The sequence below is a fragment of the Haliaeetus leucocephalus genome, unplaced genomic scaffold, assembly GCF_000737465.1.
Source record: "Haliaeetus leucocephalus isolate CR32 unplaced genomic scaffold, Haliaeetus_leucocephalus-4.0 Scaffold577, whole genome shotgun sequence".
Lineage (NCBI taxonomy): Eukaryota > Metazoa > Chordata > Aves > Accipitriformes > Accipitridae > Haliaeetus > Haliaeetus leucocephalus.
In genome coordinates, this window is record NW_010973013.1 from 1,791,958 (window position 1) to 1,805,455 (window position 13,498).

General features: G+C 42.9%; 1 protein-coding gene across 1 annotated transcript in view; it reads left to right on the plus strand.

Moving 5' to 3' along the window:
- The first annotated feature begins 245 nt into the window (after positions 1–245).
- The window catches only part of ADCK3 (aarF domain containing kinase 3), a 34,399-nt gene continuing 21,146 nt past the window's right edge, over positions 246–13,498 (plus strand). The window contains exons 1-3 of the mRNA XM_010577745.1: positions 246–433; positions 2,809–3,219; positions 4,462–4,528. Of these exons, the coding sequence (XP_010576047.1) occupies positions 257–433; positions 2,809–3,219; positions 4,462–4,528 (655 nt within the window). The 5' untranslated portion in view covers positions 246–256. The remainder of the gene's footprint in view (positions 434–2,808; positions 3,220–4,461; positions 4,529–13,498) is intronic.

Sequence of the window (13,498 nt, forward strand, 5' to 3'; positions counted from 1 at the left end):
TCCTGAACAGTCATAAGGAGAGTTCTTGCTTTGCCTGGTAAAGTCAGTTAACTAGCTGTCATTCAAGCTGGCCTGTGTGCTATCTGAGCTGCAGACAAGTTCCCATGGTGGCTGGTTGCCAAAGCAGAAAGAGATTGTCTGGGATATGCCACTGGCTCTTAGGTGACTTGAAACTGCTTGCAAACTTGTTCCTTAACCTCTTGCCTCTCCCCCTCCCCCCTTCTTTCTTTTTCATCTTTCAGCACAGAAATCAGTCATGGCGGGTGATGCCATCATGGTCATGAAAGGCTTGACAAAGCTTAGTAAAGCAGTCCTAGAAACCCAAGCAGGACAGCTTCGGCAGGTGCTCCTTGGGAGCGATGCAGTTACCGTTGCAAGGACTCTCCAGGCCACTGCTGAAGAACGGTTCAGTTCTGTCTTGGGAAAAGTGCAGGTAAGCAAAGTTCTCTGTGCACAGTCTAGTCTGATGTTTTTTTTTTCCTCCAGGTACTTTTTGGTTTTGTTGTGAGAGTGGCTAGAACTCGCACTGTGAACTAGAACCTAGCTCTGAAGTGCTGGATTGATAATACAGATGTTGCAATGCTCTGGGAATTCTCCAGGATTTCTGTGGTGTGCAGTAGGTGCTTGGACAGGAATGGGAGGGGAACGTTACTGCAGAATGTTTCCGTTTCCATTACTGAGTGTTTAAGACATGCTGAAAATGAAAAGTGTTCTGTTCACCTCATCTTGTCAAAGATCAAGCTCTTCCTAAGATTGGCCAGCATCTTTGTTATTTAAAGTCTCCTTTAAACTTCAGTCATTGATTACCTCTCCTTTGACCAAGTGAATGAGCTCTTTTAGAGTGAATAAGATTTATCTGAGTGCTGCTTCCTTTCTTGACAGAATTGTTGCACGCGGTATTTTTCAGAATGGCTCAGGGTCAGGTGTTTGTATGTTCATCACTTACAGCCCAGGCTGGATCTTCAGAACTGATTTTCAAGTGAGGAACATATGGAAAGCCAGACTTTTTTTTAAGTAGTAGCTTCTGTCACTAGACGTGGGGATGGATTTGTAAGAGCTTCACATTTGCTGTGTTGCCATCTCTTGAAAACACGGGGCTTGTCTGAGGGAAAGAACTTCTCTTAATCAAAAATTATCATCCTTTATGATCCTCTAGAAAGACAGTGTAGCTCAGATAATCATTTTTGAAGCAGAAACTAATGAGTGAGATTTTGATTTTTTTATGCAATGAGTTTAGCCCATCATTGGCGGTCTGTAGCTTCAGTCCTAGAATCAGGGCTTGTTTCCTTGGTTCTATTTAAGCTTGCAGTAGAAATACCCTAAGTGTGTGTGTTTATGGGTATAGTGCTTTGTCTTGCCTTTGTCCTCCTCTTGCATCCAAGGAGGGAGGGAGAGGGAGATGTTCTCCTGTGTCTGTGCATGTTTCTCTGCATGAGAGGCCCCATAAGCACGCCTGCAGAATGCTTGCCCTGTGTTCTGTAAATGAGTTGTGTGAGAAGCTGCTACCAAAGCAGGGCTCAGTAAGAAATCTGTAGTCTGAAGCTACAACATTTTCTGTTTTGAAGAGAGGAAAGCTTATATGTTAAGTGACTATATTTCACTTCTTTTGATCTGTGGCAGGGTTTTGGCTGTCTGACATGCTTTTTAAAATTTCAGTATGGAAGTAGGCCTTCTTGCTTGAAATCATCAGTCAGTATTGTGGCCACAGTCCCCATCTGTAAACAGATTTCTCCTTTCCCCCCTGCTGTGATGCCGTGGTTCAGAATAGCATGAGACCTGCTGAATAACAGGAAAGACCGTGTTCTGTTTTTTTCTGTAAGGAAGGGAAGTGTAATTAGTGTTTAGGAAAGAGCCTAAAATATGCTACTTGCATGCCTGACCACAGCAGGATTTAAAATCCTGTTGATTGGCTATGATAGTTGTCAGTTCTTCCATGCTATTGCTGCTCCTGAGATGGGTAACTAGAATATGTCAAGTAATGAGTAAATAGGGGATAATGCTCTGCTGCTTTTTTTTTAATTTTTTTTTTTTCTACATTGAAAAGCAGTGGGAAATATCTGGACTTAGCGGGGCAGCTCTTGCACATCAGGACAGAACAGAAAAGACTGTCAGGAGAAGCTTGGCTTGACTGTTGCTATGTCTGATGCTGCTATCCTTGCTTCAAGCACAGAATTCTATTTATTTATTTTGGGATGATGACAAACCCTGCCATAGTTTAGTTGTTGAATAATGAAACGTGTTTTGCAGTTAGTAATGTCATGGCCATGGAAGGCTGAGCTTACTCTGCCTATAAGTAGGTATCTGGTATTGCTTAGGGTAGCTTTGGGCTTAAAAGTGCTGATATTGCATGATTAGGGACAGGATGGGAGAAGGGAGCTTGATGGGGTAAGAACTGAACGTTAGGAGGTTTAGCTTTTTGTTATCCTTCCTAAGTATATCTTATGCGATATTGCAGCTCCCATCACCTGTTGTTTCTGAGCAGTATATTGCTTCTAGTGAACATCTCAGTTAGTGACCCTTCCTGGCAGTGTATGTAGAACAAGGCGTCTCCAGTTAAGGGTATTTGAGAAGCTGTTAAGGAATTTGTCCCATCAGTGGTGTTGAAAGACTGCCAGTGATCCCAGGTGTCCTCAGTATCTCTTTCTTTTTCCTGTCTCTTACTGTGAATGACTGCAGTGCCAGAGTCTCTACAGATCAGTTATTGTGGAGACATGACAGCCTAGATGCGTGCCCATCTCTGAAGACCACGGATGGGTAGGGGACAGGTTTTAAGTTCTTTTCTTAAAGTATTTCTATTGTTGTTTGCAGGAACTAGGCAAACAGCAGGAGAACTTAACTGATCTCAGTGAGGATTTTGGGAAAGACTATGACTTCTCAGCCCGAGAGCCATCAGATGCTGCAACGGACTTCTCCACTGCCCCCGGCAAGCCTCATGAACACAGCGGTGAAGGCCCTGCTTCCTCTTACACTACAAATGGACCTTTTAGAAGTGTTGGTGAGACTGGAGATTCTGGCATGGGTCAGAAGCCTTTCCCTCCCAGAATGGATGCAAGGTTATTTGGAGGCTTTAGGGACCCTGGAAATCCTTTTGCTGCTGCCTTTGGACAAAGTAGGGCTTTTCACCAAGACCATTCCTCTGTTAGTGGATTAACAGCTGAAGATATTGATAAAGCCAGACAGGCCAAAGCAGGTTCAGAGCAGAAACCCTACAAACAGATGGTATGTTTGTTTGTTTAAAGGATTCTAAGTACTATGGTTTCTATACTGGATTGTCCTTACTCACCTTCTCCTGTGTTTCTCTCATTTCTTCCTCTTCTGCTATTCCCTTTTGTAGAGGCAAAAGAGGGAAGTGTCGGTGCTCATTAACTCTGATCTCTGGTATTTATTCTGTCAGTAGCTTTTCAGGCTCTTCTTTCATACCTGCCCCCTCTATGTCAGATATTCTGATGTGAGAGGATGTTTAAAAAAGCATATATAGGGTTAGACTTCAGTTTTATATTAACAGGAGCTCTCCTTCCATTCACTGGACTATGAGGACTCAATGTATTTATTGATGCATTTACAGTAATGAAGGGTCTGTATTTCATCCCAGTTTTGGGGGTGAAATGTTGACTAGGTGGGGACTGCTGTAGCCTTCAAAGGTTTGAAGACTGACCTAATGAATCTACATTCTCCTTGAAGGGCCCAGTTCCCTTTAGCTAGTTGCTTTGCTATGGCTGTGAAGAATGAGTTTGACCTAAGCTCCTCTCAGGAGAGGCTGTGGCTTCCTGTACTGTCTTGTAGTCCTTCTAGAGGTGGAGGGAATGTTGCCCTGAGTATTACTGGATTGGAGAGTAGCACAGCTCCCAATTCTTGCTTTAGTCCCTCATGCCCTTGTGTGAGACAGCGCAGAAAGCCCACAGCACAATTTACAGTGGCGATACTTGCCATCTGCTCTGACCTTCTGCTGCCTTCTCCAAACCCACTATCAGATGCTACTGTGGGTTCACTCAGGATATTGTTTTGATGAAACGGTATGCTTCTGCTGCTCCAGCTGTTGTGTGTGGGGGAATTATCTACACTACTGTGAACCCGATAACCTTCCATGAGTTTTAATTCCATGTCTGGAAGGGAGTTTGGGTTGGCATTGAGGTGCTTCTCCAAGTTCAAACTATAAGGGCTGCTGAGGTGAAAGTAAAAATGGGCTTTCTAAACATGGTTGTCAGCTCTTCTATCTTTCCCACACTCTTGTCCACTCCTTAGTGTATGTTTCAGTTAATGGTGTGTCTGTTCTGCAGGGTGTTCAATTGGAAATCTCTCAACATATATAAGGCTCAGTGTTCAAGAAGAGCTTTCTCTAGCACAGGGTTGTTCAAGTGCTTTCAAAGTTGCACTCTGAATTTGCAGGTATCTGACCATATGACCAGTTCATTTGTGGATTTCTTTTTGTTTTGTTTTCCTTTCCCCCTCTTTCCGCCGCAGCTCAGTGAGCGGGCCCGGGAGAGGAAGGTTCCTGTCACAAGGATCGGACGGCTCGCCAACTTTGGAGGTTAGTTTGCACACCCACATTTGCAAAGTCGCAATCCTTGCATGTACTGATTAATGGCTGGCTATGACAGTGCTCCTGCTGAAGCATTAGTTGGTTCTAATTTCTAGTTAAGCTTGCTAATAGGCAGGTGCTTTCCCACAAACAGCTGGTTAGCTCAGAGCTTTATTTGGGCTTTTTCATTACAATTATGGATCCTGGCCTTTAGTCAGAATGAAGTTATACTTTGAATCCTGTCTTCTGTCACTCTTTCATCATATCTAACTGTTGCTGTGCTATTATGGCAAAGATAAAAGCTCCCCACCTAAACAGACCTTTCAGATGCATTCACCAAGCTACCTGTAAACAAGAACTACAGAGTTGGCATGGGTTTTCATTTGTCTTAAGATGGCAGGCTGATACATTCCTGGAGCTTAGTTTTCATATACCTGTTCTGAAATGGGAAAAAAAAGTCACTCTCTCTTAAGAGTGTAGGGCAGATGATTTGGGATTGCAGAGTAGAACTGCACATCTTCATGGTAACACATTCTAGGCTGTGCTGTTTTAATGCGAGGGAGACAGTGAGGAGCAGGTTGTTCTCCAGTCTGTACAAATACCCTGGCCCTGCATACGTGATTTCACTTTATTGAAGAAACTCTTCTTCTAGTCCTTACAGTATGCTGTTACTGTCAAGCATAGACAGCTGGAACAGCTGTTATTTTAAATAACTTTTTCCCAACCTTATCCATGCTAATTCTCTGAATAGTGGTTAAATATAAAACATATCCTTTTGGTATTGATTTTTGAGGGTAGGGAGATGGTAATAGTCAAGGTTTGATTTACTTAGCCATTGCTTATAAACCATTTTCTCCCAGGAAGGATGTAAAGTCTGAGCTTGTAATATCAAGGTAGCTGAAACCTATGCGAATTTTATTGGCAAAATGGGGCTTACTGTGTTCAAAAGCAGCTAAATAGCTTCAGTAATATTAACAGATGGTGCTTATCTTATGTCTTATATCCAAAGCCATCAAAGGACTTAACATGTTCCTGAGAAAAAGTGAACTATCACAGTATTGCAGGTGGAAAAGATGATCACAGCTAGTCTTACTTAGCTAATCATTAGATGAGTGGTCTCTCTGTGTTTTGGTTTGGGGTTTTTTTATGACCATAGTGTTTTGAGATGATAGTAGCCTGTCTCGGTTGTGAACAGTCTCTCGGAAGTAGCATGTTAGGCCCTTGTAGCTCTTGTGATTCTCTTCCACAAAATTTGATAGAGAAGCACATGTGCAAAGTAGACATCCTTGTGTTACAGATCCTAGAAGAAAGAAAAATAGCCTGTCAGATGTAATTCAGATCAACTATTATATAAAAAAACAGTTATTCTTCCTCTGTGTATCTCTTTTGTCAGAGTAATATACACACTAGGAGGAGTTGGGGGCAGGGATTGATTCTATGCAGTGCAGGAATGAAGAGCAAGTGAGTTTTGTGATAACATAATGTTTTAATCCTGGTCAGGTCTCTTTAAACCCTGTAGTTCATTGCAGGTGCTCTGGCTTCTCAGGGTGCTTAGTACTCTGTAAAGGGAAGCAGGATTCATGATCTGCTTTTTGGAGTAACCAGGCATCACTTTAAAACTCACTTGACCTCTTTGTTTTTAAGCTGTAGTAGCATAGAAGTCTCCATTCTAATCCAGCCTTGATTTTTATGGAAAGTGTCACAGCACTTTTAGCTGTCATCTTCTGAATTTATCTGTGGCTGCCTGCTGACAGCTAGTGGATATGAAGTGGCAGATGACCAAATTTTCTGTGAGCTTTGAGTTCCAGTACTGTTGCTGTATGCTCCAGCTCTTGGCACCCAAGGCTGTTTGGTGAGGAAAGGCTGACTCATGCTTCAAGGGGAAATATAACTACCTGTCTTCCTAACCTCAGGTTAAAAAACAAAAACAAAAACCAAACCAAAACAACCCCACCAAACCAAAACCACAAAGGGAGAGTAAGAAAGAAATAATTGTTTATAAGCAGCATCCCCAGTCGTATCTGTGTGTGTCATCTATTTTTTGGTCTTGGCCTTCTCCAGTTGTCTGTTTTATGTGATTGAAATTGCTGGCAAGATAGAGCTCTTGCCTTCAGACTGCTTTTGGGGGGACATTGTGTTGTACAAATGGTGTTCAGATTCTCAGGCCTCTGCAATCTCTTGTTAGCATTCATTGCTTATCTTTCCCTCTGAATTTTTCCTTGGAACAGCAAGGAGAAATAGTACTGTCAGTACACTGGCTAACAAACAACAGATACGGCCTATAGGTAGGTTTTTTCCAGTTTAAGAAATCCCTTGGTAATATTTTGGTAGGCTGGGTAATACCTGAAGAAGGTTTCTGAGGGTGTGGTGAGTCTGAAGTAGTGTGGGCAGCCCTGCATGGAAAGGACTGCCTGTAAGGAGCACTTCTTAATGGTCAGATCTTGATCCAGACTGATAGAAGCTTTTAAACAGCCTCCAGAACTGCATGGAAAGAGGAGCTCCATTTATAGTGACAAGCAGCTTCTGCTTGCTATTTGCTCCAAGTTTAGAGTGTTTTTTCTGACCTGCATATGGCCTTGAGAGAGCCACTGCAACTGTGAAACCCCATCAGCTAATTCTAGTGTGGCTTTTCCTGACTGGCTCTTACCTGATGAGAAATGTTCTTTTCAAATTGCATCTTTATGAAGCATTTAAAATGCTTAAACCATGAAACATTAGCTGATGGCAAGAGCTGTGGCGTACCGTTCGCTTTTACCCATTTTTGATTCCTCTGAAGTTGTTGATGAGCTTTGGCTTATGGTTGACTGTTTTCCTCTTAGACTGTGAGCAGGGGAAGGTAGTACTTGCATGCCTTTCCTAGCTACTTACTGTCCTCACTGTCAGTCCTTTCTGGGTATTATTCTCAGGAATGATGCAAGATGTAACGGGTACTAGTTCTAAAAATACCTGCAAGCTGAAGAGTGAGGCTGGTTAAGGGAGTCTCATGAGGGCATAGGAGGCAGTTTCCAACCGAGATGAGAATTGATTTGTGCTTTCCTAAGATCCAACCCAACTTAATGTATTCATTTTTTTCTTTTAGAGAAGGCAAGATAAGTTTGAAGTAAACTAAGTGTTTCAAAGCTCAGTGGTAGGTGGGTTGGAAGTTTCCCTGTGCCTGCACAGTGTGTGTTTTCTCTCATGCATTTTCTCTTGTCTTGCCTTTTCAATGGAAGTCAGAAACAAGGTGTAGGATGATTTAATGAGTCTCCAATTATGTTATTGGTTTTCAGGAGCACCTGCTGCTGCGGAGGGATGATGGTTAACAGCAGGGAAGAGCTGCTTTGCAGGGGACATCACTGTTAACCTGTGGAATAGTAGTGACCCAGCTCTGTCCTTGCTTCCTAGGACATTCAAATGATCAGAATTAAATAGGAGATAGTGGGGAGGTGTGTGTGTGATTATTTCCTGCTCTAGCAGCTGCCTCTTTGCATTGTGTTGAAAATAATTAAGGGCAGGATGCTGCTCCATATCTCTGATGGAGTGCAGCTTAAAGCAAGTAAGTTTTTTTTATTTCTGCATGATTTGTTTCTTGTGTGCTTTGGGGTGCCATCTTCATTTGAAGATACCAGGAAATCATTCTGGGAAATAAAATGGTTGAGGTGGATTCTTCCCCTATCACCTCCACACCAAACTAGCATTAGACTCTCACTTTTCTTGGTGGGATAAACCCCACTTTTTTCTTTATTTCCATATTAGAAGAACATCATTTTAGACTTGGAGAAGATGGAAGGATTGAGTAGGTCAAAAGCAGAGTTCATGTAACTATTCCAGGGGTTCGGATAGCTGAATTCCCATGCTATTGGTGTGATCCCATTCACACTTGAATCATTCCTCCTGTGCATGTTTTTTGTTGTCCCCGTGATGTTGTAGGTAACGTTGATCTCTCAGCTGGGGTGTCAGGACACTCTGGTGGGCGATAGACAAATTAGCAACAGGAGGCAGAAATACTTGGACTGCAGAGTTTGCGTGGCTTCTCACCTCTTCTGGGAGCAAAGAATATTTTGCTGGAAAAATTGAAGATCATTTTCTCCAATGCTTGCCTGTAATACTGAGCTAATGTTTCTCTGTAATCAGCACAAGATCCTCTACTGAACTTCTTTGTCCTTTATATGTTTTTTGTATGCTTCTTGCAGCAGCTGGAGTGACTGCTGGTAGCTGTAGTTATAGTACTAAATATCATCCTTGATTTTTATTTGTTTATTTTTTCTTCCTGGGATTAGAATTGGTAAAACAGATTTTTCTGCAGTTTGTTGTTCATGATTGTTTTGTAGCCTGATGGGTCATCAGTTCCACCCACACAGTTCTTGATCTTTTCTTTATTTTCATTCTCCCTTCCTTGCATCATTTGACTCTTCTAAGCAGTTTCTGTCACCCTTAATCATATTCCTGGTTTGTAAGTTTATTATTTTAATGATATAATAAGATCCTTTTGCAATAAAGAAAATTCAGGAAGCTTGTAGTGAAGTCTAGATCTAATGTGATTGTAGCAATTTTGGGGGAAAAAAAAAGCTAGCTTCTTGAGGTATGTTATTAAAGTATATACAGGCCTGACAACTACAGGATTCAGATTGTCATGCAAGTGACAAGTAAGCGTGGCTTGCTTCTGGTGAGCATTTAGTGCTCAGAAAGCTAGTAGAAATTGATGCACAACTGTCTGCAGCTTGCAACGTGTTCTGTGGGGTGCTAGCAGTGTTTGACGTGACCAAAACCAGGGCACAGGCTGCTCCAGGGGAGAGTCTCACCCACCCCTGCGCTTGGCAGGCTGAGTGGAGTGATAACAGCCCATTCAGTCTCCTGTTTATTTTGTTGTGTCAGTTGCTGAGCAAGAGGATTCTTCCTGAACAAAAGTGATTCCAGATCATCTCTTGATGGGCTTGGTTTAAAGTGTAACGGGTGCTGGAGGTGCCTGGAAAATGTCTGAAGAGGCACTCTGCTGGTACAAAAACCAAGTGGCATTTTCCAGGCCTGAAATAATCTGTCCGCATAAAGCGCAAAATGCAGGAGTGTGACTTTCTAGAGGTGCTTGGGGATGTTATTTTCCAAAGTGCTGAACTGTGGCTGTTTAGTTATACTAAAAATTGTCCCAAAATGATTAGTCTTGGAGGAAATACTCACCTTCAGACAAGGAAAATGAAGGATTCAGGAGTGACTTGTGCAAGGACAGTAGATTAGTGGCCTGGAGGAGGAGAGTGCTTCTCCACAGCTGTGTGGGTTCTTTGGAGGGATGACTTGTTTCTGGTAGCAGGTGAAAGGCTGGCAGCGAGTGGTGGGTTCACCTTGGCTGGCAGCTAAGCCCCATGCGGCTGCTCACTCGTTTCCTCCCACAGCAGGATGGAATAGGAAGAGCAAAAGTGAGAAAACTTGGGTCTTGAGATAAAGACAGTTTAATAGGTGAAGCAAAGCTCTACGGGCAAGCAGAGCAGTAAGAGGAATTAATTCACTACTCCCTATTGGTAGGCAGATGTCCGGCTGCTTCCTGGGAAGCAGGGCCTCAGCATCTGTAGCAGTTACTTTGGGAAGGCAAACACCATTAACCCCAAAGGTTTCTCCCCCCCGCTTCATCCTTCTTTCTCCAAGCTTTTACTGCTGAGCATGATATATGGTACAGATATCCCTTTGATTTGGATCAGCTGTGTCCCCTTCCAGCCTCTTGCCCACACCCAGCCTACTCATTGCAGAGGCAGAGTAGGAAAAAGAAAAAGCCTTGGCACTGTGCAGACATTGTCCAGCAACAGCTAAAACATCAGTATGTTATCAACACTTCTAGTCACAAATCCAACACACAGCATGACACAGGCTGCTATGAAGAAAATTAACTCCTGTCTCAGCCAGACCCAGTATACAGCATTATTTGTGTTCAAATAATATGTGCCTAGACCACAGCCTTTCAGGTGGGTGGGTGTATAAAAGAGGCCTGGAAAACAAATCTGGTGGCGTTTCAGGAAATGAGTGTTGTGGCTCTGAACCCTCTGTCTAGTACTTGCTTTCTGAACCCTAGAGTGTTAGTCTGGTTTGTAAGATGAGGAAGGGTGAAGTTTTCCACGCTGTTTTTTGTTGTGTGAGCTGTGTGTGCTCCAAATGCCACAGCGAATGAAATTCAAGTTGGTAAAGGAGAAGGTAATATGTTCCTGAAGTTCATGGTCAGACTGACCACTAGTACTGATGTTAGTGGATGGAGTTACAGCCATGAGAAATTTAGGCCACTACTTAATTCCCTAATTTCATAGTTCTGATAATAACTTGGTAAGAACAAAGGAATAAAGTGAGCAACTGAGACTTCTGAAAAGTGGCAGCTTTTTCTAAGCCCTGGATGTTCATGGAAAAGTCCAAGTTTTGGCATTGCTTCGATGAGAAATACAACTTTGAATTATTACCTGTTTCCTAGTGATAGAAGGTTACATATACAGCTGACTTCATTTTTTGCAGGCTTGACTGCTAAGAAGCAGCAAACACCCAAGATGCACTTGACCCTGCATGGTCCCAAGAGTATTATCTACCCTCCTGCTACCACATTTAGAGCAGGGCTGCGTATGCCCTGAGATGTTTCCAGGTAGTTATTGAAGACTTGAAGTAGGAATGTTGCATTTTCATGTAATGCCCTGAGCTAAATATCCTGCTGTGCACTGTGATTATAGTTTGAAGATGCTTGAAGCCTTTGTTTAAACTGCAGATCTTTAAACCTCAGCAGTAAACTTGTTTATGCCTGGCTTTAGTTTATTTGAAACAGTTGTTGACTGATGATTGGAGTTCATTTTCTAGCAAATTGGACAGAGTGGACCAGTGAGCAAATTCTAAGAGCACCTATTGTAAGAGAAGCTCCTTTTCTAGTGTAGTCTACAATATGGTTTAGTTCAGATGCTCAGCTGTGTACGTCCATGAGAGGGGAGGTGTGACACACACTTGTTTGGAGTCTGATCTTGCCTACCCTGATGTAAACCACAAGCTGCTTTGGAGCATGCTAGAACTTCTCCAGCTTTATGCTGGAAGACAGAGTAGAATCTGGTTCCCAGTCTTTTGTTTGCCTTTGAAGTGGTTTGTGTCTTAATTATGAAGAGAGATTGGAAAACTCAGATATGTTTTATTTTAGGTGCAGGCAGTAAATCTCAACAGTGAACACAGAGCCCTTGGAAGGAGATGCAATGTATTTAATTCGGAACCAATTACTACCAGCCCAGTTCAGTCTAGCTCTGATAATGACCAAGCTGATTTCTGACGGGCAGCATTGCTTTGGAGGTGGTGAAAGTGGGATCAGGGCCAACAGACCATGAGTTGTATTCAGTCTATAAAATCACATTTTGTTGATGAGATCTATCTTCATTGGCTTCCTGTCTGACTCTCGGTACTTCCTGCTCCACGTTACTGTCTTGCATGTGGGATCTAATTGGAGATGACTGTCTATCAGAGTTTTAATAGATAGTGTTTATGCTGTGTTTGGAAAGTCTCTTTGCTTCTTTCCTGTGGAGTCTAGAGATATTTTTCTCACTTTGTTCAGCTAATATCATCACTGGGTTTGTGGTGCAAAAGCCTTGCTCAGTGGTCATGCATGGCTTGGCCCTATTGAAGGGTCTGCGCAAGTTAGCTTCCTTAGGCTTAAATTATAGGAAAACTTGCAAAAAATATGGAAAACTTAAAAAATAAAAAATAAAAAAAACCAAACCAAAACAAACACCACCCGCTCCCCCCTCCCCCCCCCAAAAAAAAAACCCAAACCAATTATCAGGGCTTTTTACTCTAAGTATTATAATGTTAAAATTATGGTATCCTGTAAAAGTTACATTTTTTTCTGAATGTAGATTTCTGTATTATGCCATATGCTCTTAAACATTCACATGCAATGGAGCATGAAAGGTTGCCTGCCAGTTAAATGGCATGGAAGCAGCCCCAGAAGCAGTCCTTGTGAAGGGCTTGTAATGTCACTGATGCCTCCTGTGCTTCACCTTATGCTGGATTCTTTGGCCCAGTGCACGTAGTCTGCAAGACTGCAGATAGAGCTGTTTCTGAAGCAGACGTACCGTGCAAGTTTGAAGTTTTACTGGCAGAGGCAGGGTTGTCATTAACTGGTGGGAGAGAGGAAAAGCTCAATGCAAGACGGGGTTTAACTTGTTTGTGCCCAGGCTTCCTCGCTTGAGAATACAAAACATGTGCATGCGTTTCCTTCCGTGCACATGCGCAAAATGCCATGGGCTGGTCAGCTATGCTGCCTGCATTGTACTGCCTGTGTCCCATGGTTGTTTTACCTGGGAAGCTGTCCAGTAATGCCTCACGGTGGGCTTGGGGTGCTTGGAAAAGATGCACGCTCAGTACTCCTAGTGGTGTGGGAGTAAGGCATGGGGGGGGGATGCACCATTGCTGAGGAGCTTTGAGGGAGCACCAGCTGTTCTGCTTGCCCATGTCGTTTATAATCCAGAAAATATTTCAAAATTGAGAAGGCAATGAGACCCTGGGTAATACGGATTACTGCATGATTAGATCTGTGTCTCATTTAATCTTCGGTGTCTTTGGTCAGGTTAGGGGAGGCAGATGACGCTTCTTTTGTAGTTGTAGCTTAATCTGTGGCTGTGAGACAACGCCCTAGAATTCACTGCTTGCAAGGGTGATAGTGCACGTGGGGTGCTGGTGTTTGGTCTTGTGGTCTTTCTGTTGTGAGGTTACTTCCCAGCACAGCTCCTTGGAATTGCAGGTTACAACACTGCTTGGATTAGGTGGGCCTCAGCAAAAATGTGCTTCTGTTCATCATAGTCAATGAGCATGTAGAAGTCAAAGACAGCTAATGAGCATAAATATACCTGAATGCTTAGACAGTAGGCTCACAGAGCACTAAACTCTACTGGCAGTGGCTTCATCTAAATGCAGTTTTGCTTCCCCCTGCTGTGGTAGCACGGTGGGGGGTGAGGAGGATTCTGTTCTTTACTGAGAATTGTACTTCGAGAACCACGTTTG